Source organism: Numenius arquata, chromosome 1 (assembly GCF_964106895.1).
Source record: "Numenius arquata chromosome 1, bNumArq3.hap1.1, whole genome shotgun sequence".
NCBI classification, from domain to species: Eukaryota; Metazoa; Chordata; class Aves; order Charadriiformes; family Scolopacidae; genus Numenius; species Numenius arquata.
Genome location: NC_133576.1, coordinates 41,525,172 through 41,549,727, shown reverse-complemented (window position 1 = coordinate 41,549,727; position 24,556 = coordinate 41,525,172). Strand labels below are relative to the sequence as shown.

The 24,556-nt window shown below is 38.9% G+C and overlaps 2 protein-coding genes across 2 annotated transcripts in view; one reads left to right on the top strand and one right to left on the bottom strand.

Annotated features, from left to right (window-relative positions):
- The window catches only part of HLCS (holocarboxylase synthetase), a 120,881-nt gene extending 113,219 nt beyond the window's left edge, over positions 1-7,662 (top strand). The window contains exons 9-11 of the mRNA XM_074150869.1: positions 2,686-2,800; positions 5,783-5,996; positions 6,503-7,662. Of these exons, the coding sequence (XP_074006970.1) occupies positions 2,686-2,800; positions 5,783-5,996; positions 6,503-6,671 (498 nt within the window). The 3' untranslated portion in view covers positions 6,672-7,662. The remainder of the gene's footprint in view (positions 1-2,685; positions 2,801-5,782; positions 5,997-6,502) is intronic.
- Positions 7,663-10,963: 3,301 nt separating this feature from the next.
- The window catches only part of SIM2 (SIM bHLH transcription factor 2), a 64,342-nt gene continuing 50,749 nt past the window's right edge, over positions 10,964-24,556 (bottom strand). The window contains exons 9-11 of the mRNA XM_074146813.1: positions 23,888-24,056; positions 22,335-22,743; positions 10,964-15,339 (exon numbers count right to left, since the gene is read on the bottom strand). Of these exons, the coding sequence (XP_074002914.1) occupies positions 14,612-15,339; positions 22,335-22,743; positions 23,888-24,056 (1,306 nt within the window). The 3' untranslated portion in view covers positions 10,964-14,611. The remainder of the gene's footprint in view (positions 15,340-22,334; positions 22,744-23,887; positions 24,057-24,556) is intronic.

The following is a 24,556-nucleotide window of genomic DNA, read 5'->3' as shown; positions in this document are numbered from 1 at the left end:
ATCCCTTTTAAAGGATTTTTCCAACCCTTGTTTAAGGTTGAAAACTGATTTCTAAAGCAAGAACTTAGGAGTATTGCTCTCAAGAGGGAATCAAGTGTCCTGTCATCAGTATTAAAATGAAGAACCAGTCTTCTTCATCACCTCATATATCTTCTTTTTAATGTTACCATTTCCTAATATTTGCTAACTATAAAACTTTGGTATTTTACAGAAGTAGTTAACTAAAGCATATGTTTCCTATATTACAGAAAATCAATGACTTATACACATTTACACATGAACTTTATTATAGTGGCACCCAGTAGCTTTGCTGTAGTTTAAGGTCTGTCAGCCTTTCTATTAAAACCTTCTAACTTCAGTGCTTCATAACTTGACTATAAAAACAAAATGCTTCAGGCTAAAATTTGCAATATAAAGTATTTGGCCAGAGTGAATAATTTAACCATTTAAAATAGGAGGGACAAGAGTTAGTTTTATAAAATATGAGTCTGACTGGGGAAGGAGTTAATTTATGAATAGAGGTGTTTTTGCTTCTGTATGCCTACCCTGGTGTACTGTGGCATTTTTTATTTTATTCCATTCAAGAGGAAAAAGGTGACTGAATTACTAAACACTAATGTAAAAAATGAGTGTATCAATAATACATGTACTGTACAGGGTACATGTACAACACATAGCTTGCTATGACCAAGACAAAGCTGCTGAACCTCTGACAGTACATCCACCCTAGACAATGACTGAGACCAGTGTTAAGGATCTGGACTGAAATGCGTTAAAGCAAGGAAATTCAAAGATTTATCAGAAACTCAATGCTTAAATTTCCCCTTTCGACTTGGGTAATGCAGGGCTTGCTTTATGTCAGATGGACATCTGTGCCATACAAACTGCAGCAGCTGCAAACAGTGGGCTGATCTATAGATGAGGTTTCATTCTCTCCTCCAAATTTCCATGCTTCTGTGGGTGTATGTCAGAATCTTAATAATACTTTAACACACTTCAATGTAAGTCACTATACTCAAAGTCCATCTAAGGATTTCCGTTCAAAAATCTGAAATACCTGTGTCTCAGTTTATCAGCCAGTCATCATTTCTAGGGTTGTCACAAATGTTGACAACGCTAAACTCGCAGCAACTGAGGCCTTTGTTCTGCGTCCTGAAGCAGAAAATCTCACGGCTCGATTGGAAGTTTTACTGTCAGATGTTAGTACTGGAAATGTAAATGGGTTTTAGATCAAGAGAGCTCTTTGCTTTCCAATTCTGAGAAGAGCAGACATCTGTCTCTAGTAAGTGATGAAAAGGAGGTGCTCCATTCCCTGCATGTTTTGTGATGCCCATCGTTTCTTTGACAAACAGGTAGTTGTGCAGTACCTTGTCACTGTTTTGTGGCAAAGTCACTCCTGTGTAGTTTACATCATGAGAATACCCAGTTGACTTGGTTGGTTTTCATACTTTCTGTGACTTCAGTTGCAGAGCTAGTGTCTGGTGTCTTACAGGTGTATGTTTTCCTTAAGTAAGATCTACTGAATAGCTCTTCGGAAGATCTCTTAACACTGATAGTACAATTTAGCTATCTCATACTTTGAATGAAGTCTCAAGAGTCTCCTATAAATCCTTTCCCCGTGTGAAGAATCAAGTTGTTTTCCATAATGAATATGAATTGCTGATACTCTCTCTTAGAATGCTTTGATAGCAAAATCAAGTAGTATTTCCTGTCAATGTATGTGTAATGGACTCCTCTCTGGCCTTTAAATCTGTCAGGAAAGTAGACATGGACCCAGGTGCAGTTTTCACACATCCTGTAAAGGGATTTCATAATCTACAATAGGAGGGAATGCGACTCTTGTAGTCCTGGAGCACCTCCTATAATTTGCCTCTGGGGATACAGTCATATGCAGTTTTTCAAACTACAGGAAGCACATTTGCTTTCTTTTTGTGTTTAAGTAGCCGGTGCAAAGTTCAGTTCAGTTCTGTGGTTTCAACAAAAACTTCTCTATTGCACTGGAACGGTGTCACACAGCACAGTTTGTGTTTCCAGCTCCATGGTGTTGCTTGAGTGTAGCTGCCGAAAGCGTGAATATATTTAGGACGTTACTGAAGTATTTACATAGCTGTGAACTGGAATTTCTCCTGTCTGCTAAATTTCCTTTCTGAAATTCAAGATGTCATTGTCTCCTTGTCTGGTTTCTGCAAGGATCCTCAAATAGAGTGTTGATGTTATTGTGGGCTTACTCTGATTGTTTATCAGCAGTGAGCCACAGTGGCTGCCACAGTTTGCATCTTGCTTGAATAGATCTTTTAAATCTTTAATAGGCACTTGTGAATGAAGGAAATGAATTCTATAAAACCTCGTGATTTTAAGACCAAAAATCTCTAGTATCTTTAGTCCCCCTTTTGGTCACTCTAAGCCTTTATTATCTGCCATATTTTTATTTTGTTTTAATAGACACTTTTCTCTGACAGCTGCCAACCTCCTTAGTAAACCACGTAACCATGTTACTATGACTTTTTTAGTAATGTTTGTGGAGAGCTTAAATAGGCTCTCATTATAAAGAGCAGCGGACAGGATCACATTCAGTGTGGCAAAGAGGTACAGAAAATATAGAATATGGGGTGATGAATAAGCCATGTATCATATCAGTATCAGAGAGTAAAGTGTTTCTAAATGTGTATGGTTTTGTTTCTTTAGGAGATTGATCTGCGAGTAAAATGGCCAAATGATATTTACTACAGCGATCTTATGAAGCTTGGTGGAGTTCTGGTAAACTCTACACTTATTGAAACAACATTTCATATACTTATTGGTAAATGTCTATTTTCAAGCTTTTCCATGCTGTTTTTTATTGAATAAATTTGTTATTAATGTCTTTTTGAATTCAAATTATACGGACAAGAACAAATAATGACAGCAGGCATAAGGAAATAAAGCACAGTATTAAATCAAAAGGAAGCACAAAAAGTAAATGTTTTCATTCTTCGTAATAATTCCATATGCTTGACAAGAAAAATGTAAATGCAAGCATCTGGGCTGGTGTAGTGGAGTTCAAAGAAGGAGCATTACATGAGAGAGGGAAGATGTCCTTCTTATCTATTGAAAAACTAGTAGAATATACTGAAAAATGTATCTGTTTTTTTCAGGTTTTTTTTTTTTTGCAACAAGACAAATAGTTAAATAACATGCCTTTTGAATCAGAAGAAGAGCTCTCTACACATAGTAATGTTTTAATTTATCCTTTCATCCTTTTAGAATTTATTCATAACTTGTTTCTGTTGATACTTTTCTAGAAGCTGTAATATTACTAGTGAAGCAGCGGTGAATTAATGATTTGACTAATTAATTCCTCTCTTTAGTTCTCTCAAAAGTTGAAATTCGCAAAGTAGTTGGGAAGGCTGGGTCAGGGAGCAAAGAGGGACAATCTGTTTGTTCATTGTGAAGACAAACGGTTTGCCTGGAAGGCTGGTTCCAAAAAGGTAGCACAGCCAATCTCAGAAAGACTGTACATGTATTTTCCAGCAAGTCCCAGTGCTGTAACAGGGGAAGACATTTAGCTGCACAAATAAACATTGAGAAGTTTTTGTCATTTCAAGTATGATAATCATCCTGCTATTTGTTAAGGAAAATTTTTCCCCTAACCACCACCAGCACAGACCTGTCAGACACGGTCAGAAACCTGCCAGAAGAGATCTGGGTTCTGCTTTCAAAAGTAATTTTCTGTGCTATGTCTAAAAAATTAAATGAAAGTTCCTCTGCAAGTCTAAAAGGTTAAAGATGATGATGATAGTATAGGGTTTATATTTGAATATAGCGTGGTAGATAAGTAAAGTATCTTGCAAAGAGTGTGGACATGATATCATTTCTGTCAAGGTGCTATAAATTTTAAGGTGTGAACAAGCCAAACAGTTGAATTAGTCATCACCTCCTTCTGTGAAACATGCCCAGTCATTAAATTTTCTGTTCAATTGTTATATCCTCATTTTGTAAATAATCTACATGTACAGAATGGAACACTTAAAAGAGTCTCTCTGTGCCCCATCAACCATTTACTGCTTCCATATGTTTTTCCAGAGCCTGTTCTGGTTAACACAAGAAAAGCAAAAATGGCTCCAAAAATAGCTCATTTTATCAAATATCTTTTTGCACGCTACATATTTGTTTTGGAGCTTTGTTGCTTACCTGGAACACCAAAAAATTCAAATTCAAACAGAAACTTTCTTTATGCATTCTCTCTGAGGTTCATAGGAGTTATCTTGGTGGTGAAAGCTCGGAGGTATATACAAAGATGTATATTTTCATCAGCTTTCTTTTGGCTGGAAGCTTCAAAGATTAAAACTTACTTGCCACATACTAGTTCATGGATCTTTTCCATCATTTCAGTGACGTATGTCACTGAGAGTAGTAGGGGTGACTCACGACATCTAACTTCTTGTATTAGTGGTAGCAATGAGATCAAACTTCCACAACAGGAAAGGTAAGCCAGACCTCCCCTTTCTACAGTCATGCAGATTCCTCTCTTAGACCTTACTGTTCACACGGCAGTCAAGAATAGTATTCCATATATGAGGGTAATGATCAAAATCAAAGATCATCTACATGGCTTTACTGCTCTGAGAAGTATTTCAGAAGAGTAATCACAGTTTAATGGCCATAGTCACTCTCCCTTCACTTGTACCATATTTGAGCGTAACCGGCTGAGTTGGGATTTGCTGGCATAGCACATTATATTTTTTTTCCAGTTCATTTTCCTTTGTTTCTTTCTGATAATACTCTTCTCCTCATTTCCATAGGATCTCTGTGTTGGTGCCAATATCCCTGTGGCTTTCTTTGCATGCATTCTATGACTAGCTAAAAGTCAAAAACTCCTTTTTAATGAAGAGATCCTTCTTCTCAGATTTAATGCAAATTACTTCCATATATTAATAGTCTCATTAATAACAAATTCACAAAACACTGCTTCTGGACCTTCTTGCAGATTGAGGTGTATCATGTCTAAACCTGATTGACAGACTGGGTTTTTATCCCATATGTCTGAGGAAAGAAAAATCCAAATTATTAGGAGAAAAAAATAAACAGGTAATACAATATATTTCTTTACATCCCTCGAAGCCTGTTTCAGCAGGCTACAAAAAAGGCCCCAAGAGCCATATTTAAATAAGAAAGGCGGTCTGCCAACGTTATTCTAGCTGGAGAAATCTCAGCGAGAGTCTTGAGGCTTCTAAAGGATATGCTGTGGCAAGACAGATTAAGCAAACTGGAGTCTTACATGGGAAACTTAAAATCTTCTGAGCTTTTCAGAGCAAGCCAAACAAGGCTTATCAGCTGAGTAAAAAGGCTTAATTTTCATTTTAATTTAATTAAATTTTAGACTGAAAGATAAAACTCCATCTTAAAGTATGATCAGTGATTTACTCTCAATTAGCTAATGACCTGTCAGCTTCCATGGAGTAAAAGAATTTCTCACTTTGATATTATTGTAACCAACATGCGAGTTACCACTTACCATCTTCCTGAGCCTCATTGATAGGATGGTGTGTTGTTGAAAGGATTGCCCCGGATTTGCTTCTCCAATTTTGAGGAGGCATTTTAGGGGCAAGAAAAAACTAAAATCTGGGCTGTGTTTTGTAACTACACAAGATTTAAAGGTGCGAGAGACTGAAGAAAAACAGCTGCCAGAAACATCCTTAGAGATAATTGTATCAAGTAGTTGAATAAAGTACTGACTTTCTGGTGGTAATAAAGTGTTCATATTTTCAGATCGTGTCCTCTTCTTTTGGTTTGTCTTCTTCAGGCTTTGGATTTAATGTGAACAACAGCAACCCCACCATATGCATCAATGATCTCATCACAAAATTTAATAAGGAACAGGGGACAGAGCTGAAGGCTTTAAGTGCAGACTGTCTTATTGCAAGAACTGTAACGGTGCTGGAAAGGCTTATAGATATTTTTCAGGAGAAAGGGCCCAACGGAGTTCTTCCCAGTTACTACAAGTACTGGGTACACAGGTAGGTATAATGTTCTTCTTGAACTTTCTTTTAAGAAAATTGGAAAGAACACCTTGATATTTTGTCTTTCTCTACTAGAATGCCTTTAAAACTAATGACTTAATTAAAATACATTCCCGAGTCGGAGGTAGTTTTTTAAGGGAGAATAAAAAATAACGCAAAGTAAAATCAATGGACTAGCATGAGTTAAAGCATGCTTCTAGGTCTTTTATGTGTATCATTTCAAAACAAAGGGAATTGGGAAGGATTTGTTTAGCTAGTGATGAAGCTGCTGTAGTTGTGTCTTTTATTAAAAAAATTGACTGTTTGGATTCCCTCCAACTGTGTTAATTCCATAGAAAGAATTAAAGCAGGTAGCAAATGCTGCTGAAAATTATTCTCTGTAAAGAACCAGTGCAGTGGGAAATAAAAATATTCTGCTAGACATTAGTCCTCTAGGCTATTTTTCATTATTTGTGCAGTGTTCACCAATTAATTCCTAACCATCTGGTTCTCTTTATTTGCAGTGGTAAACAAGTCCGTCTCCACAATGAGGAGGGCCCGATTGCGTGGATCGTCGGGATAGATGATTATGGATTCCTTCAAGTTCATGAAGAAGGCAAGGGGGTAGAGTCCGTGCACCCAGACGGCAACTCTTTTGACATGCTGAGAAACCTCATAGTCCCAAAGCATTAATAGTCCTCAGAGCTCATAGCGCCCAAGGAGGCTCTTTACTATTTGCCACCAAGTAGCTAAATTTGCTTAAAGGTGGGAAGGGTAGTTGATAGCTTGATATTTTTTTTTTCTTATGGTTTTCTGATATCTTTGCTTTTTGATGTGGGTAACTTCAACAGTTAAAAAGAGGTAATTGCTCATTGCTGAAGGCCTTTATTCTTTTGCATTAACTTTTAAAACACATCTATGTTGCCATTCTTTGTAAGCATCTATTCTTCAAAAGAAACCTGATTGCAAAGGAATATCTTTCAATGAACAGAACTTTCTTTTCAATTCCACACTGTATTTGAGAAACTGAAGAGGCTATGTATTTCCGTTTTGTGTCTCTGTGTTTTTATTGTGCTTCAGCACAATGCAGTACAGTATTTACATTTTTACTATGTTTTTTTTAAACTAAATTCTGGTTTGTGCGTTGTCTGTGGTGAAAACAGCTAGAAGAACTCATCATATGTTTCTGAATTACTGGGATTACCACTGTGTTTAGGTTCAGATCTACGTAGAGCCTTGCTGACTTGGTTCTCCATGTGGGCCTGTACAACAGTTCACCATCCTGTGCTTTGGCCTCAAGGTGTGCAGCTCTGTCATGGCTGCCTTGAGTTTTTGGGGAGTTTTCCATCGGCACTTAAGAACTGTGGCTGGTTATCTAAATTATTTGTACTCTGCTCTTCTTAGTCAATTGGATCTTGTAAATCATCTCATGTCTCCTTTGGATCATAGTCTTCCAAGAGGCTTTAGCGCTCCCCTGAGAAGAGCCCACTGGAGCAGTGTTTCACCCTGTTGCAATCCTCTTATCTAGGTTATTGTAGAATTCCATATCAGAAGAGGGAAGTCTCAGTAGTACAATTTAATAGTAATTTACATTTAAATTAATATTGAAGTTTACAATTTAATAGTAATTCTATTGTAATGGTAATGAAGTTAAATGAATAAATAAGAGAAAAATGCCCCGCTCTAAAATCCCTGCCAAAAGCAACTACTACAGTGACAAAGAGAAAACGCGTAGTTAACCTGTGTCCAAATTCTCTTCTGTTGTTTCTGTTGTCACCCCCTTTGCCAAAGCAGGGCATCATTTGCTACTAACCATTAAAAGCAAGAGGTTTGGCACCTGCTGACCTGAGAGTAGCTTGCTTTGGGGGCTGGCTGCGCAGTTCCGGGTTAGGTGGAACGGCTTGGTCATGATGAGAAAGCAGCGCAAAGTGGGCATGTGGGAGCTCCCGTGCCATGGCAGCTTGTCGGGTTTCTCTCCCGGGCAAGGCGAATTTGCGCCAGGAGGCCTGGCCACCACGGCACTTCAAACAGTTCTCTGCAAATGAAAAGTTTGTCGTAGGTGTGATGTGGCCAGCTTCATTTCCTCAAGTAGGCAGCGCTGCTTATTACCTTACCTCGTCCCTACTGAGGGTGGATCAGCCTAATTGGTTTCCACAAAGGACTTCTGTCTACTAGCCAGAAATGGGGTTTTTAGGTTAAAGTTCACCTCATAAACAATCTGAACATGTTAGTAGATTGTTTCGGTTACAAAGCCAAGAAGTCTTAAAACAAGGAAGCTAGTCTGTAATGGTAATTTAGAGTAATCCTCACATATTAGGGTTTAGGTGGTTTGGCAGCAAGTGCTAGAAATTAAGTTGTCCCTATTACATTCAGGATTTTATGCTCCATATCACAGTAGATTTTTGTGTGTGCCTGGTTGTCCGTCCCTTGCTGGTTTGTTTTCCCCCATGATCCACATCATATGAGACTGCACACCAACAGTTCACAGAACTGTACGGTGGAGTGTAGACAGCTGTTAATTGGCACAGTTAAAACGATACACACGAACACCAGTTTTTGCTTTTTCCCACCAGATGCTTTCAAAACTGCTTTGGGCTGTTAATTTTTGGCAGCTGCCTTTATTTCAGAATCCAATACTGATATTATAATCAAATAAAGCTTGAGTCTGAGGTAATAAAGTTTAAATAAAAAGAAGAGCTTATTTACATACACATATATAAAAAAATGTGTGTGTATACGCACAGCCACATCTTCCTTGCGTATCTTCACTTCTTTTCTACTACCTTTTCCTTCAAGCAGCTGATGAGCAGTGTGTGCTGCTGCAGGTCAGCTGTGGAAAGCAGAGCACTGGTACCGGGTTTCCAGCCACGGAGTTTTACAAAACCTTAGATCTGTACCTCAACCTTACATTTGTAGCTAAAACACTGACTGTTTTGGTACCATAGGGTGTGCCTATAGAGGAAGCACCTTTTGATTTCGCTTATATTCCAGACAGACCGATGAGTGCCTGTAGAGACTTCTTTTAACGACCGGGTCATGCATCAGGGTTTTGACTTGAGTTGCTTCCTTAAAACACATGCTCCCTTTGCTAGGGACAAGTACTGTAAAAGAACGACAGGGGGAAATGATAAAACATGTTCCTGTATGAAGACGGGCAGAATGGACCCGCAAGCCTTCACTCAGCTACGCTACCCCAGCGTCTGAGCGGCAAGCTGATGGATTGTTTTAATAGCGAAATGCCGCAATGTTTCCTGGTTGCTGTTGTTCCTTTTGGATTTCTTGGTAGCCTTCTTAATGAAAAGCTTGTTCTAGTCTCACTCTGAGTTGTAAGATTATTCTGAAAATCTTTGCATTGGAAAGAAACTCACTTAGCATTGAACTTCCTTTCTGCAAATGAGAATTCGACAAGTGCGGGTGCATCGGGGCGTAGGTGGGCGCTGTGGGAACGTACCCCATTGCCTCTACTTTTTAGTGGCCTGTTCCGTGTGTACAAAACTACCTGTTATCTTGAGGAAACGGCCTCGAGTTGGATGAAGTGTCCCTTATAAACCTGACCTTTCCTTCAGAAGAACCAAAGAACTTCCCAACGAAGATTCCCGTTGTGCAGCGAGCAGCTGCATCCGCTCCTTCTGAGTAGCAGCTGTTCCTGCCGAGAAAGCCACTGAACCTTCCTCTACACACTCACCCTCAGTCTTGCTCTTTTTATGCCAAACTTGGCACACCCAGAAAGCCACAATGGTTTTGTATGAAAATCGCTGTTGTTATTGTTCTTTATGTAGGACAGACAAATGTGGTGTAGAGCGTCTCTGGACGTAGGTATGGAGAGAAGCAGACAGCTCCAGATCTAGAAGTAATGCACTGAAAATGTTTAATTTCATTCAACTGTCTAGATTAGTAAAACACCTCTTTCATCGTGAGGCTGATGTCATATCTTAAACTATTTTCTTGATGAAGTGCTTTCAAAAAGCATTCACTGCGGTGTCCGTATTTCTGCGACTTCATTTTTTTCCCTCCTGGACCCTGTTATAACGTTTCTCATTACACATCGTGAAACTATTTGTAGAGATTGTTTATTGATAGGAAAACTTCTGCCGAGCGAGCTGGGTGTGTTGGCACGTGGCTGTGTTCAGAAAGAGTAAAGGGGTTGTGTCCAGTCAGCGCCAACGCTGCTTCCAAAGATTTGAAAAAGTAATAACGTACTTCACATTTAAGAGTTCAAGCAGTGCATCTCACTACTAGTAAAAGGTTTTATAAGACTTCAGAGCATTTTTTATTTTTTTTTAAAATATATCCAACAAATATAATCTACTTCAAGGGCTATTACTTAGAAATAGTACTAAAGCGTTTAATTCTTTGTGCTGCTGCTGCTTCGTTGCACAACAGATTTTTTTATTTCTTTGCTTTTTCTCATTCAGCTACGAGACATCAGCAGTCTAAAATAATTGCTCTCTGCAGCTACTTTGAAATATACAGTAAGTCTATAAAAGCTTAATATCTGTCATGAAGAAGCTTTGTGCCTCAAAGAGCTGATTCCTGGGGGTAACTGGTTTGATAAACGCGTTTGCACGCAGAAGTTGCTGGAGCGAAGCGCCGCACTGATCACACACCAAAGAAATGAAATCTGGCCTGAGGTCAGACCTGAAGAGAGGTCAAAAGATGATGTCGTGCCGTGGGCTGTGGCCACGTAACACCCAGCTGAGGAAAAAAGAACTGCAGGGAAGAATTGTAAACTGATGTCGTGTTTGAGCGTCGTGCGTTAGCGCTCTTCGTTAGTGTTTCTGTGTTATTTTCAAGAACGACTCCTTTAAAATGCAACGTGGCTAAAATACAATAAATCAAAAAATTCCTTGTATTTTATAGTACATTAACTCTCAAATATAGTACGTATTAAAAGTGAAATAAATTTTCAAATATGCTACATTATTCTTTGTGAAACCCTGTGCTTTGTTGTGAAAAAGAAAAGAAAGCCAACTCACTTTTTCTTTGGCTACAGGATTTTATTAACATTTTAACAGTTTTGTTTTACATAATAAATAAGCAAAAATGCTTTACATTTTTAGGGAATACATATATAATTCTCAGCATTAATAGGTTGGTTGTTTTGCGTGCTTTTTCACCTACATTTGCCAAATAGCTTTAATCTGCATCATATAAAAAAAGCAAAATCTAATGTTCAGGAAAAAGAAATGGAATAATAATTTTTTTCTCTGTTTTTGAAGTAGGACTGAAGAGTTGAAAAAATAGTTGGTGTTCTGTTTTGTGATTTTTGGAGAAGTCCTGGTGTTCTGGCAGGCTTCCCATTCATTTGCACTTTCTCTCAGTGATACATTCTCCCATTTTACATCGCTTGTCCACTGTGCTTAATTTCATTAAATTACTTTAATACTCTTTTTCAAATGACAGGGCTACTGTGATCTGGAGAGAAGTCTGTTCCCTTATCACCTTATTTACATGGTGGTGTTTCTATTAATAGGATAAAAACCGTGAGATCTCAGTATGGGATTAACGTTTCCAACTTCACGTTTCGGTGCAATATTCCCTCTCTCATTCTCCGTATTATTTACTTACTAGATCCGAACTCCCCTAAGAGTTAAAATCCTGTCAAGTCACATGACAAAGGCATCTATAGTGGCTCAGACAAGTACGGTGGAGAGAAATGAGGTTATTTTTCGTAATATATTCCAATTCACACTCCACTTCTGTGCCATAATTTTTTCCAATTATTGAGAATATTGCCACTGTCAATGGCTGTGCCATGTTCTGCCGTACGGGTGTGCCGTGAACATCTGTAGCTTAACTGACTAAGAGCTGTGTTTTTCTCTCAATATAATTTACTCACGTGCCAGATGCGAACGTTGCAACTGCTGTTACTATTTTGGAACGGCAGGGAAAATGTTTCACACATTTGCTTTTTTAATCACAGCTCTTTTTCTAAACCTAGCCCGTATTATCATATGTGAATGCATAATTGATTCATTATTGCCTAAGAGGGAAAGTTCGCGTACCTGAATATCACATACTGTAAAACATCTGCGGGAGAATGATGGAACACCTCCTCTGCTCGGGCTCATTGCATAAAGCCTGGAAGTGTGAATAACAAGGTAGACGCTGGAAAAATATTTGGTGGTGTTTTACTGAAAAATATCAACGGCGGGTTTTTTAACCGAAGCCTAATTTGTACGTTCCCGAAAACATGTTTTTATAGCGAGAAGTACTTAGAAGAACGGAAAAATACACCAGATTGACTTTGTGTGCAGCAATGCCACTAACGAGGTATAGAGAAAAGTGCAGTATGAGAGTTGTGCATCAGGTTTCTTTTTAATGATGCAAACAATGTCAGTTACCCCTTTATGGGGCATGGTTTTAATTTAACAAAATTAACATGCAAGTCTTAGCGTAATTGTACTTTTTAAGGAGCTGGGCCCATTTATGAGTAACACCGGCTGGGAAGGATATTTAGCAAAGCCACTGTAAAACCAGCTTGGGTCTCATCGCTTCGACTTAGGAAGCCAGAATGACTGTAGCATTCACTCGTAACATTTCTGTAGACTTTCTGACTTCTCTAGCCTTAAACGAACCCAGGAGCGCAGTTACGCTCAGCAAGTGAATGTGTTGGTTTGGTTCTGCTTCTTTTGTCTTTTAAGTAGTATTCTGGTAATGGCTGATTAGGTATTTTTTGTGAGATTTAGCACAAAAGAGATTTTTCGTGCTTTTTTTAGTAAATGAAAAAGCCAACTGTGAGCTTCCAAGTGAGCATCAATTTAACTTCATAATAAAGCCTTCTCTGCTAACCTTTTAAAAGGAAGCAATAAAAATACTAAAAATTGTTGTCAAACGTATGTTTCAAAAGTATTTTTGTGTACTCATAGCAACAAGTATTCACACATACAAGGAGGTGACTCAATATTATTGCTGCTTATAACAGATGGAGAATATGTAATTTTTCAAAGTGTGTATTTCATTACATTTTTATCTGACAAGGTGCAATCCATGAGCAAGTCTTTTTTCCATATTGCACAAGCCAGGTAAGCATTTTCTTCATGGAAGGTCTCTTGAGAGAGAGTCTGATAAGAGAGGGGAAGTTTTTAAAGTGTAAATTAGCCTTGGATTGGGCTAAGAAATACAGGTAAGTATAGCTGGCTTAGCTCTGCAACAAGCTGTATTGTTGGTATTTACAGCTCTTATTTCGGGAGTCATTCGTTGTTTTATGAAGAGCACGCAATGTTTGGGGAGGTGGCTGAAAAGCAAAGTGGAGTGACTTGTCAGTTAAACACACACAGATCCCTACATCTCCTCGTTTGTAAACTTCACAAAGAAGCAATAATAATAAAAAAAAAAAAAAAAAAAGAGGGGGAGATCTATTCCTAATAGGCTGGACAAAATGTAAATGTGTGCTGTATGCTTTTCGCTTGCTACAGTTAATTAGCACAAATTGAGATGTGTGCAAAGCGTTTCAGTTCCAAACCCCGACGTCCTCAAACTCTGCTTTACTTCAAGTCCAACTTTGGTTTTTGTGGTTGTGCAATGACTTTCGACTTTTCGGTATTCGGATTGTCCACTGACATTATTTGTGAAGTGCACGAATCAGTCGAATATTAATCTTGCCTTTGTGTTGACAATGAGATTTATGCTTAAGGAAGTTCAGTGTGTTAAAAGCTGAACGTTCCAAACTTCAGAAGTGTACTGGTAAGTTTAAAATAAAACATAAACATTCTTTATTCCCTTGACTATAAAGAAACCGTTTCTGGTGCTATTATGAAGATGTATTTTCAACTAGCAGGTTTGAAAATCTGCACAGCCTTCTCCCAGAATACTCCGTGAAACACACGCTTTAGAAGTTTCTTTTTCTTATTGTAACATTTTTATGGGGAATACTCATTAGTTCCTGCTACGTGATTTGTCCCAATTTGCTATGACAAGACCTGTAACCCTTTAATGCGTATCTTTGTATGTATTAATTTGTCATGTCGTTCCTTGTCAAGATAAACGGTGGTGGTAACAATCTCAGAACACTGAAATCTATGTTAAAGAAATCAAATTTAGATTTGATTTCTTTAGTTTAAAACCTTTTGGATAGTTAATAAATAAGCTTTTTCCAAACTGAGCTCCGTTTAGCTAGTGCCGCTGTATTATGGATACTGCAAATCACCACTCTTTAAACAAAGTTCATTTGTCAGGATGTTTAACACGTGGGTGGAGAGCTCGTGTAAGGTTTCACACAGTTCGTCAAAAATACCTAAACTAGAGTGTATAGTTTATGATAACGATAAAAAAAAATCTTGAATGTATTTTGAGGAGGAGGGGCTAAGGAAAAAAATGTTCTTCATATAAATCTCTGCATATAACACCTATCATTTAATTTTGTTGCACACTATAAAATAACAAAAATAAGATCTGTAACATGTCTTCTCACTGGCACCAGAGCTTAATCTGTGACAATGATCACTGAAGCTAGATGTAGGGTTTTTTCCTGACCTTGAAGGTACTGTTACACGTGGCTTGCCAGGAACACACGATTCTGTCCCTCATTGACCTTCAGCTATGCTCAGTAAATGTAACCATGTTTTCTCATGCTTTTTGCAAATCATTACAGTTTGGCTTCTTAATTAAATGTAAATACTCCTCTATTACCGTCACCTTCCATTGGCAATTATTACAGAAGTTCCAATATAATGGGGTAGTGCAGATTCCTTGTGGGTTTCTGGAGAAGAAGCTGATGAGGGGCTTTGGTTTTTGTAAATAAATGTATTTACTTCCTCGGAATTGTATCCGTAATTTTCTCCTACGTGTCCTGTCGCTGTACACGATGAAGTTTGAAATGTACCATGTTTGGCTAAAACATGGTGATAATTTAGAAGCACAAACGGAACTTGTCCGGAGGGTCTCACGTCCATCACACGTTCACTTTCGGAGTCATGATCAAGCTTTACAGTCATTCTCTCATCGCTGTCCAGTTCATCTAGATTTGTGGCGTGGTGACTAATATGCCCATATTTGGGTTCTTTCATACAAATCCTTCTTGTTTGCTCATATACTGAGGGCATTGGCAGGAGATGACTTAATTGTCCTATAGCTTTAGACTGGAAACATTCTGATTTTGGCAGCAAGGAGTTAGCTATTGAGTTTGAAAAAGGACTTTCACTAATGCTCATTTTTTCTTGTAGGTCTCTGTTAAAAGCTAACTTGTTTTCTTCTTTAATGAGGTGGTGAGGTGGCTGAATCCTGGTTTCTATTTTGTTGGCTTTCGTGATGCCGGAATCATACATCTCTTCTTTGTATCTGCTGCCTGGCATGGGTGCTGTGCAGCTTGTAAAGTTGTCAGATAGAGCATCTTGGCTGTATCTTCTGTTTGATATGGGCACTTGCAGGAGAGAGAAAACATGTTAATTACTGACAATGAGCTCATATAATAGCTAGACTCTAGCACTTTTTATGACTGAGCTTCAATACCCGTTTGGTTTGGGCCACATCCAAGTCCCAGTGAAGACATCAGAGATATTCCCATTTGTCTCAGTGGCTTTGGATAAGTCTTTAAGACAGTGCTGAGAAGTAAAAAAAAAAAAAAATCCAACCTATTCAGAAGGGCCAAGAGTGCTGAACAATTCTGAAAAGATTTTCCATGTGAAATTACTATTTGTTTATTTGATTGAATAATTATAAATCAGTCATTATTAAGATGGTATTAACCAAAGAAATATTTGGAAATATGACCTGCTATCAAAAATCTTGGCCTTAAGCTCATTTCAGAGATTTATCAAACAATTTACCCAAGGTTGGATAACGTTTATTACATGTCAATAATTCAATGATTACAGTAAAACAATTTGTTCTTCCTATCACTGTGGAATGTTTCCCCTTCCCTGGAGGTGTTCAAGGCCAGGCTGGATGGAGCTTTGAGCAACCTGCTCTAGTGGAGGTGTCCCTGCCCATGGCAGGGGGGTTGGAACTTGATGATCTTTAAGGTCCCTTCCAACCCAAACCGTTCTGTGATTCATTCTATGTTGGACACTTGACCTTGCAAGGAAAGAAGAGAGTGTGTAGTATTAGATACTGATATGTGAGTATCTAATTTGTGATACCTGTCTGTGATATATGCAATATCTAGATTGTGTCACGTTAAAGGCTTTGTTTTTTCTCTTTGAAAAACTAGCATCAGATATTAAAAACATCCATTGTAAAGCAACACAAATACTTCTTGAATAATGATGTATCTCTACTTTTAAGGTACTATTGTGTAATAAATCTGTATGTATAACATAAATGTAATTTACAATGTATACTGAGAATGTTTGTTTGAATGGGGGAGTACTAAACTGGGTATGCATGGAAAATCAGAAGCTAGATTCTTAAGTTTTCAAGAAAGTATGCACCTAGGATTTCTGTTCAGGCTTTTCCTTTAAAATATATTGAATGATCTTAGTTTTCTCTTAAGTTTCTGCACAGTAGCTGAACTCTTGAAGCAATTTGAATTGGTTTTATCATTTTCTGCTTGGCTTAACCAGCTTTTCCTTTTTGTACGTTCCTATCTCCAAATGGTAAGAGAAAGAGCCACTGGTTTACTCCTATACAGTATGGCTAAAATTAGGCGAGTACTAATTTTTTTGCACTGTCTTGCATGAACAGTTTGACAGTTATACTACTCCTCCAAGGCATATTTGAAAGTTTTATGTTAAAGGTTAAATCAGGCACTTAGCAAATTTCTCAAATTAAACCTAAACTCTACTTTGTGTTATGCTCACTCAAAGCCCTGGACACCTAAGTGCCTTTTGTAAAAGGGATTTTCTGTTTTTCTAAAAATTTTATTCAACATCTTAAAAGTTTTGGAGTTCCCCTGTAGAGGTTGCTGACGTAACTGTACCCGCTAATAATTAAATATTCCCTGTGCTATAGTAGACTGGCAAAGCCTTCATGTACAACAGAGGAAGCAGAAATAGCTCAATTGTACCTTTTTTTTATATGCAGAGCTTCATTAATTTCAGAGGGAGTTGCACCACATAATTAACACCAGAATTTAAACAGGAATCTGGATCCAATTTCTTCTTGATCAACCCACCACCCTCCTAGAAACAACAACCTTTCAAGTTAGTTACTCTTTTAATTTCGATGTATATATTTTGTACCAAGAAGTATACGCAGTCCTAAGTAAACTGAATTCTCATCAGCTGTTGAAAAATGGCCCTCTTAGATCACAAATCAAAACAGGGATTCAGCCCCATGCTCGAGTATTACTTGGAAGTTTTACCAGTTTGATTATACCACTATAATTTTAACTCCCCATTTGGCATTTTTACATGAAATAAGTACAGATGCTGAGAGCAACTGGCATATAACTAGTATGGTTTAACTTATCTGGTACACTGGTTTTAGTTTCTATCCCACTTGAGACATTCACAGGACCGATGGGTTTGTTCTCTCACTGCAGTATGGAGTATTGTTACTTTATGACTCTAATCTCTGAACAAAAGATTGTCTTTTTCTGTTTTTAAAGCCCACGCTTGTAAGAAGCTGAAGCATCACAGCAACCAGTTGGCCCCTGTCATCTTCATTTTTGTAATGTCAAATTCCGCTGGGCTGGTGGCTGCCTTCTCAGTACCAAGAAGTAATTTGCATACTTGGGAGATTTACAGGTTATTATCCATTTTGTTCTGTCCTGTTTCTCAAACATGGTTTTCCACTCTTTTGTTGAGAAGGAAGGTAAGCGTCTGGTTAATTGTTTGCAGACTTCCATTAAAGTTGTCAGCACGTTTGTGGAGTTAGACCAGACAGTTAAGCAAGGCATGTCTGCAGTGCAACAGAGCACAGTTGGTTTTGTCCGCTCACATTCAGAACAGTTACTGGAGCTAGACTTAAATCTGCTTTTGTCTTCCTTTGCAGACAAAAACCCCAAGATGCCCTGGGACAGACTCTTCCTGGGGAGTTTTTCATACAGAAGTTAATAGAAAGCTGACCAGCTGCTCTGTGCTGCTGTAGAAGGGCAGCACCCCAGGATTGCTTCCACCCATCTGGCGTGGGGGCAGTTGCCAGAGTACCTGCCTCAGCAGGTGCACAGGGATCCCATGCATTCTGCACTTCTCCAGCGCTGAAAACTCTTTACAGTCGTTGAAGTAGGTGCATTAATTTGGGATGCTTTCTGGACTCTGCTTCTGCCAGAGCAACTCAGCTATGCTAAGTGAGGTAGATACACTGCACGTCTAAGGTTCATACTGGAGTGATAGTAGCTTTCTAGAAGGCCCGTTATACTTACTCGGCCTCCGTTCATAGCAGCCTACAACTGCAACAGCGAACTCAGTCCTTCAGGCATCGTGTCTCAATTGTTGCCAAGCAGCTCTGCTTTCCCACCTTGTGCATTGGGTGCAGTTCAGGCAAGTTGAGGGAAAACTTGGAGATAAGACCCCTATCACCTGGCAGCCTGCTCAGAAGTCAGCATCCAACCATCCAAATGGGAAGAGGAAGGCTACTTTGTCGGGTATTGGTCTTTGTTTAAAACATATCATGACCATTCATAGTTGCAGTAGACTAGAGCAATCTTTCCCGTTAAGTCTGGTGCTGCAGCGAGGAGCATTCTCTCCTCACCTTTACATAGTGCAATCAAAGATCAGGTGGTGCTCAGTGGGGAAAGATGCTTGCAGAAAAGGTATTTCATTCACAAACATGCCTTCCTCTACCAAGACATTAACAGGTAGAGCTGCTCCTTGTTCTCTCATTGCCCCTGTCTGTTTCAGTAAAAAGGAAAGAAAGGCATCCTGGAAATGGCTTAAAGCAAATAAAGATTCCTACTCAGCACTGATCTTCATGCAGAAGTTATGCAGCCTTTATCAGCAGGGGTTTGCATCCTGTCTGTGAAAAACCTTGTCCATTTTTAGAACACAGCTTTGTGTGTTCTAAAAGCCCTCTTCATGCATGCTTTGTTTTGCATAATTTTTCTTGAGCTTTCTGATCTACACTAATCTTGGAGGAGTGTACTTCTGACAGTTACTGCATGCTCTGAGAAAACAATATGCCAACACTTGAATGCTGATGTGTAGCCCATGATGTTTCAGTATGTTTCCTAATCCTTTGTATAAGAGGGCCTTCAGAGAAGAGAAACAATTAATCGCTCTGAGTTTTGCTGGAGACCAATGAGCAGAGCCACTGTACTGCTCAGGTCATGCACTCCTGTGTCAAAAAGGCATGCTGATATTCCTCCATGTCAAACAAAGCAAAGATACAGCAGATGTTAACACTGCCCATCCCCATGAAAAAGACATTTTTTTAGATTAGCTCAATATCTGTGCTGTGTCCTGGTCTGAACCTTAATTGCAAATCATCTGAGGCATGGGCTGATATTGTAATGACTATGTTCTCCATTATTCTCTCTTCAAAAACATGATCTTCAAGACCCCTTTGCCTTTGGTGGAATACACTTTTCAAAGAAGATGTCGTACATTTCTTCCAGTAGTCACAGGCTAAACCTGTGGATTTGCGTTTGGGGAGGAAGATAGACCAGAGCTTTTTCACAGCTTTTCTTAGTATTCTTCATAATTTCCTGAGTTTTGGCATGATTAGTGCTACTAAGCTTCACACAGATAGTACAGACTGGCCAACAACGGAACTTATGGGTTACTGTGTACCCACAGTAGTAATGTATCTATTCAAGTGTACAAAAAGAAATGTCCCTGACTAAGAAGATGGTTGCCTTCTCTGAAGTGAGTTTCTTCTCTGATGATTAGGCCAGCTGGAAAAAAGTGGAAGAAGCTTCAAAACCAGATTCTGAGGCAGCAGCATCTGATTTGCAGGCAATTTTATCTGCTACGTGCTTTTCCAGAGCTTTGATGGCTTGGCATGATCATCTTAAAATCTCTGATCTCTCCAAAAGAAACTATTTTCCATAGAGAAAAATGTCTCTGGCCTACGGCATTTTTGGCAGATGCCTCTATGGATGTGATGTGGAATAGCCCTAGCATCCAACCCGGTTGCCAGATGTCATATTTGGCATTGTCTTTGGACTGAAGATAATGACACTAAGCAGATCCTCTCTGCTTTGAAGCTTACTGGCTGTCAGTTTTTCAGTGAACTGCTGGAAAAAGCAGCAGTTTACAATGTAAGGAAGATCAGATGCCCCTTTCAATTCAAAGCAAAAAGTCTCTTTCAAAAAGTTCAGATTTCTCTTCTGCCACCAGCCTCAGCAAAAGTACAACAGGGCTAATTCTACCTCAGGAGGAAATACGCTCTGGAACAATTAGATACAAATCCGTTTTGCAGTGGAGGCTCCATTTTTCTTTCCCCTCTTTTAACACTGCGTGTGAACTCAAGCAATGATCTCTGACCAGGCCTGAGCTTGACATTATTTTTTTTTTTCTTCCCAAACAGGTCAATTGTAAGTGCTTTTGCAGAGAATTAATAGTACCAAAACAGTTTTCATCAAATGCCCAATAGCTAAACATCCATTAAAATACATCTGTGCCCAAAAGAGAACGATAAATTCCAACTTAAACAACAAAAACTTATGTAGAAGTAGAACCAGAACTAGAGAACTAGGAACTGGTGGTATCACAACTCCATTTTCCTGGTCATGAGGAAATGGTGAAGGTATGCATGCATGATGAAATTGAAAAATACCAGCAGTTCCTTGCAGTTTTTTGTTGGGATTTTTTCCCCCCTAACTTATTTAACAGTATTCCTGTGGAATCCTTCTGACAACGTATTTGCTAGGAGTTATCTGCCCATATCAACCGACCGATGGTAAATTGCTTGTCTGCTGCTATGCTCACTGGGCTTTTCTGGCAAATTTTATGGCCACGATCAATTTTACAGACTGTTCTTTCCACATCCATTCTGAGTGTATCCGATGGCACTCTTTGACTAGCAAGGGGTGGATCTACTTTGTCAGTCTCATGGCATCTGTTAGTCTGGAAGCAGAGAAGAAAAACTGGGCAGACTTCTGTACACCTAAAATAGCTTTGTCCCTGCAGACTTACTGGGGGTAATTTACTTCAGTCTTATACTTGGCCTCAAAAGATGTATCTTTTTTTTTTTTTTTTTCCACAAAGATATGGCATCTTTAGAAAGGACAAAACCATTTCTTATTTTTGGTCTAAAGCTACTCCTTTTCACACCCAGCCCACAAGAGCACCAAAAGAAAACCAGTATGTTAGAGGAGCATGAGCTCAGAAAAAGCATTTAAGCTGCACTAGGCTGTAAGAAGAGCTTCAGCCTTGCTCATTTTCAACCTAAACACAGAACAGTAAGATAAAATGCTACAGTCAGCTAGGTGAGGTCAATCAGCTAGGTGAGGTCAAACAGTCCTGTGAAGGACAAAACCCTGGGCAAAAGTTATTTGCTTCTCTGTAGGAGACACATTCAATATCTGCTACCGTCTTCTGTCTGATGTAGCAAGCTCAGCTTTTAACATCTGCAGGTACTCCCTTCAGATCTTGGATATCTAATGCCATGTCCCTAACTGAATTAACACTTGTTTCCGGTACTCAAGATTCTTGAGCCTATTTTTTCTAGCTTTTTAAAAATTTTCACTACTGCTTCCTCCATCCAATCTTAATGAAGCTAGAAGAAACGAGTGTTTCCATCTAACTTTATAACAGTATAGAATGGTATATAGAATAGTATGTCAACCAGTCATTCTTCATCAGTGATTGTTAACTAATTTAAATGGTGTGTGCAAATAGATGTAGTGTATGACATCTAAGGATCAGAATGTATCTTGAGCTCACTTATTTAGTTTCTTTATAGCTTTGCAAGGCTATTTCTTAAAGGTTGCCACCTCAGAGAAGTCAATGTCTTCAGTGCTTCCTTCAAAGTATTTGAGCTGACCAACTGTATAGAGAGATGATCAGGGAGGAGCACTGAAGACATTTTCAAATAAAGCACAAGACAGTGCCTTTCATTTACTCATTCACTGTAGTAACCGTAAGATAAAGACATTCAGAAAGGACAACCCTCAATTTTTATGGAAATAGACCACATTTATTTTAATTTTTGTGTGAGAACTGAAGTACATTTGTTTCTTTCTTCAGCAATGACTTACCTGAGCAATGCCACTAAATAACTCTGATAGTGCAAAACATGAATGTAAACTGTGCCAGTATTAAAGGAGGTGGTCTCTCTGCCCTGCTCTAAAGGGATTCTGGTAAATACATTTTTGCACCTGATGCTTTGATAATATTCCTAATCAAGTGCTGATGGTAATGTGAAGAAGGATGAACATATAAATACTATAAACATAGTGGTTGTTACACTTCACTGTTTCTGATTTTCTACGTTTCCTAAACATATTGTAATTCCTGTTTTCAAATTACAAATCTTTCCCAGACACCCCACAGCTTTGCTTTTCTTTTTTTCTTTTTTTAAAGTGACACCCACCTTCATAACTCTGTGCAAGATTATGTCGGATGATGTTCACTGGCTGATCAGGAAGATTTTTGGATGGTGACTGGCTGTTGGGTACCAAGGAGTTGGCATAATGCCACTGGCATTCTCCATTTGTCTGCAGCGTACTCAAGAAAAATCGAGCCACTTCACAAGGTGCTCCTTGAGACTGCCCAAACTTTGAAGGCAGCATTTGCTTTTTGCTACTGAAGACATGAGAATCTACAGGGAAGTGTCCATAATGGTAAGAGAAAGGCAAGCTATATGACGGGGCATATAAAAGTTCACTGTTTTCTGAATGGAAGTTTTGTTCTTGAATGGTGGCAGCGTTCACTGCAGGGCTGGATCGCCAGTTTCCCACCTGGCTGCATTCCAGTTTGTCTGTTTGGAATGAGCTGTATTGCTGGGGGAAAGAAGGAAAAAAAAAAAAAAAAAAAAAAAAGAGGGGAAGAGAGTTAAATGAGTAACTTTTATATGAAACCATGTAACATATCATACAGGCACACAAAGCTGTGCCTCCTTGAACTGCGATCTCACTGGCTAAAAGGACTGGTTTACCAGTGCATTTAAAGTTCCTTGTCTTCATGATAACTTTACCTTCACTTAATATGGGAACAAAAAACTGTTTTGTCATACTAATGTTAAGAGTTTATTTGATAATTTTGCCAGTTGGATTTTAGCTAGTAAGTGTAGGCAGTTGTAAATACCAGAGGGCAGAAGTTTGTTGCAAAGCACTGGAAGTCACTGATAAACGGAGCAGCAGACTGTGAATATGATTTTGCATATGTTGGCATGTCAAGCTTTAGAATGGTAAGAACACAAAATCTGTCTTTTGCATCAGCTTCTATCACAATGATTTTCTCTTCCCGCTCTCTCCCATCCTCCTCTCCAGACTCTGAATTCTTTTTGGGCTCTCACCATTTTGAATGCATTCACTGATGTTTTAAGGTAATGGTAGCCCCTTCCAGCAACACTCATTGCAAAGCCTCGGAATGTCTCAAGGTAGGTTTCAGTCTCATCACACTCAGTTTTATGGACATTGTCCATAGTTTACTCTCACTTCCCTGTTCTAGCTGACCCAGTGACAGTGAGAGATATTCCAAATCCCACACCAGTGCTCTGTTTGCTGGGATTCATTCCTACAATGCATTCTCCAGCATAAGGAAACTGCTAATACCTATGCTACATTAAGAACTCTACATAACAGTGAAAGATGCATTCTACACCAGCGCAATTTTCACAACACAGCTATTCTTAGTACATCATTTTCTTCTTTTTACTAAGAAAGCACGTTGTTTTTGAAGTATTTTACATACTCCAAATCCAAAAGCTTTTGTGTTTGCATCCTTTGCCAGTGTTGGTTTGTACTGCTTGTACTGTCCACCCCAAGAACAAAAGGGTCTAATTGTATTCCAGCCTGCAAGGGAGTTCCTGTGGCAGGGCATACTATAGTCACTTTCACATTAAGTTCAGTTCTAGATGATCTCTAGCCTGTCCCAAGCACGCTACCACAACATTTGTTAAGAAAATATTGCAGAAAAATTTACCTGTTGTGGGTAAGGCGTTGTTCTGAGTTTTGCCTTCATTTTATTACTTTTGGGTTTTACTATTTTCCTTGTTTCCTGCGAGGTAGATACTGAGTTTCTGCATGAAAACTGTGACTTAGAAATGGTAACCTGGTCCAGTGACAACTGAAGTTCCTTATACTCAATATCTCTGCAAAAGAACAGTCCAATAAATTGCATACTCAAACACACCGCACAAATCCAAAGTAGCTCCTTTGAAAATACATGTTAGCTTTCACAATGTTCTCATTTTTATTCTTCCAAGATCATCACTGAGTCTGCAGTGCAAGGCTGGGGATGTCAGCAGGCAGTGAATTTTAGCGTCTGACCCTATCCCCATGTAAGTCTATCACAGACATTCCACTGGGAACCGCGTTAACATCTTTGTACTAAATGTCCCTGCTCTCTGAACCTAAGCCGTGCCAACTTCTTCTCAGCCATCTGTGGCACCCTGCAGTTTGGAATCACAGCCATGTCAGCTGATAGAAAGACACAGATCAATTCATCCATCTCCTCTCAATAAGTAACTGGTCTCTGCCCTGGCTCTCACAATTAGCCCCAAGGAAAGGAAAAGGAGCAATGTTCCACTCCTGTCAACGCAATGTACTTGTAACTAGACCACAGGAGCTGCAGTGTGTTTTTCTGACAGTC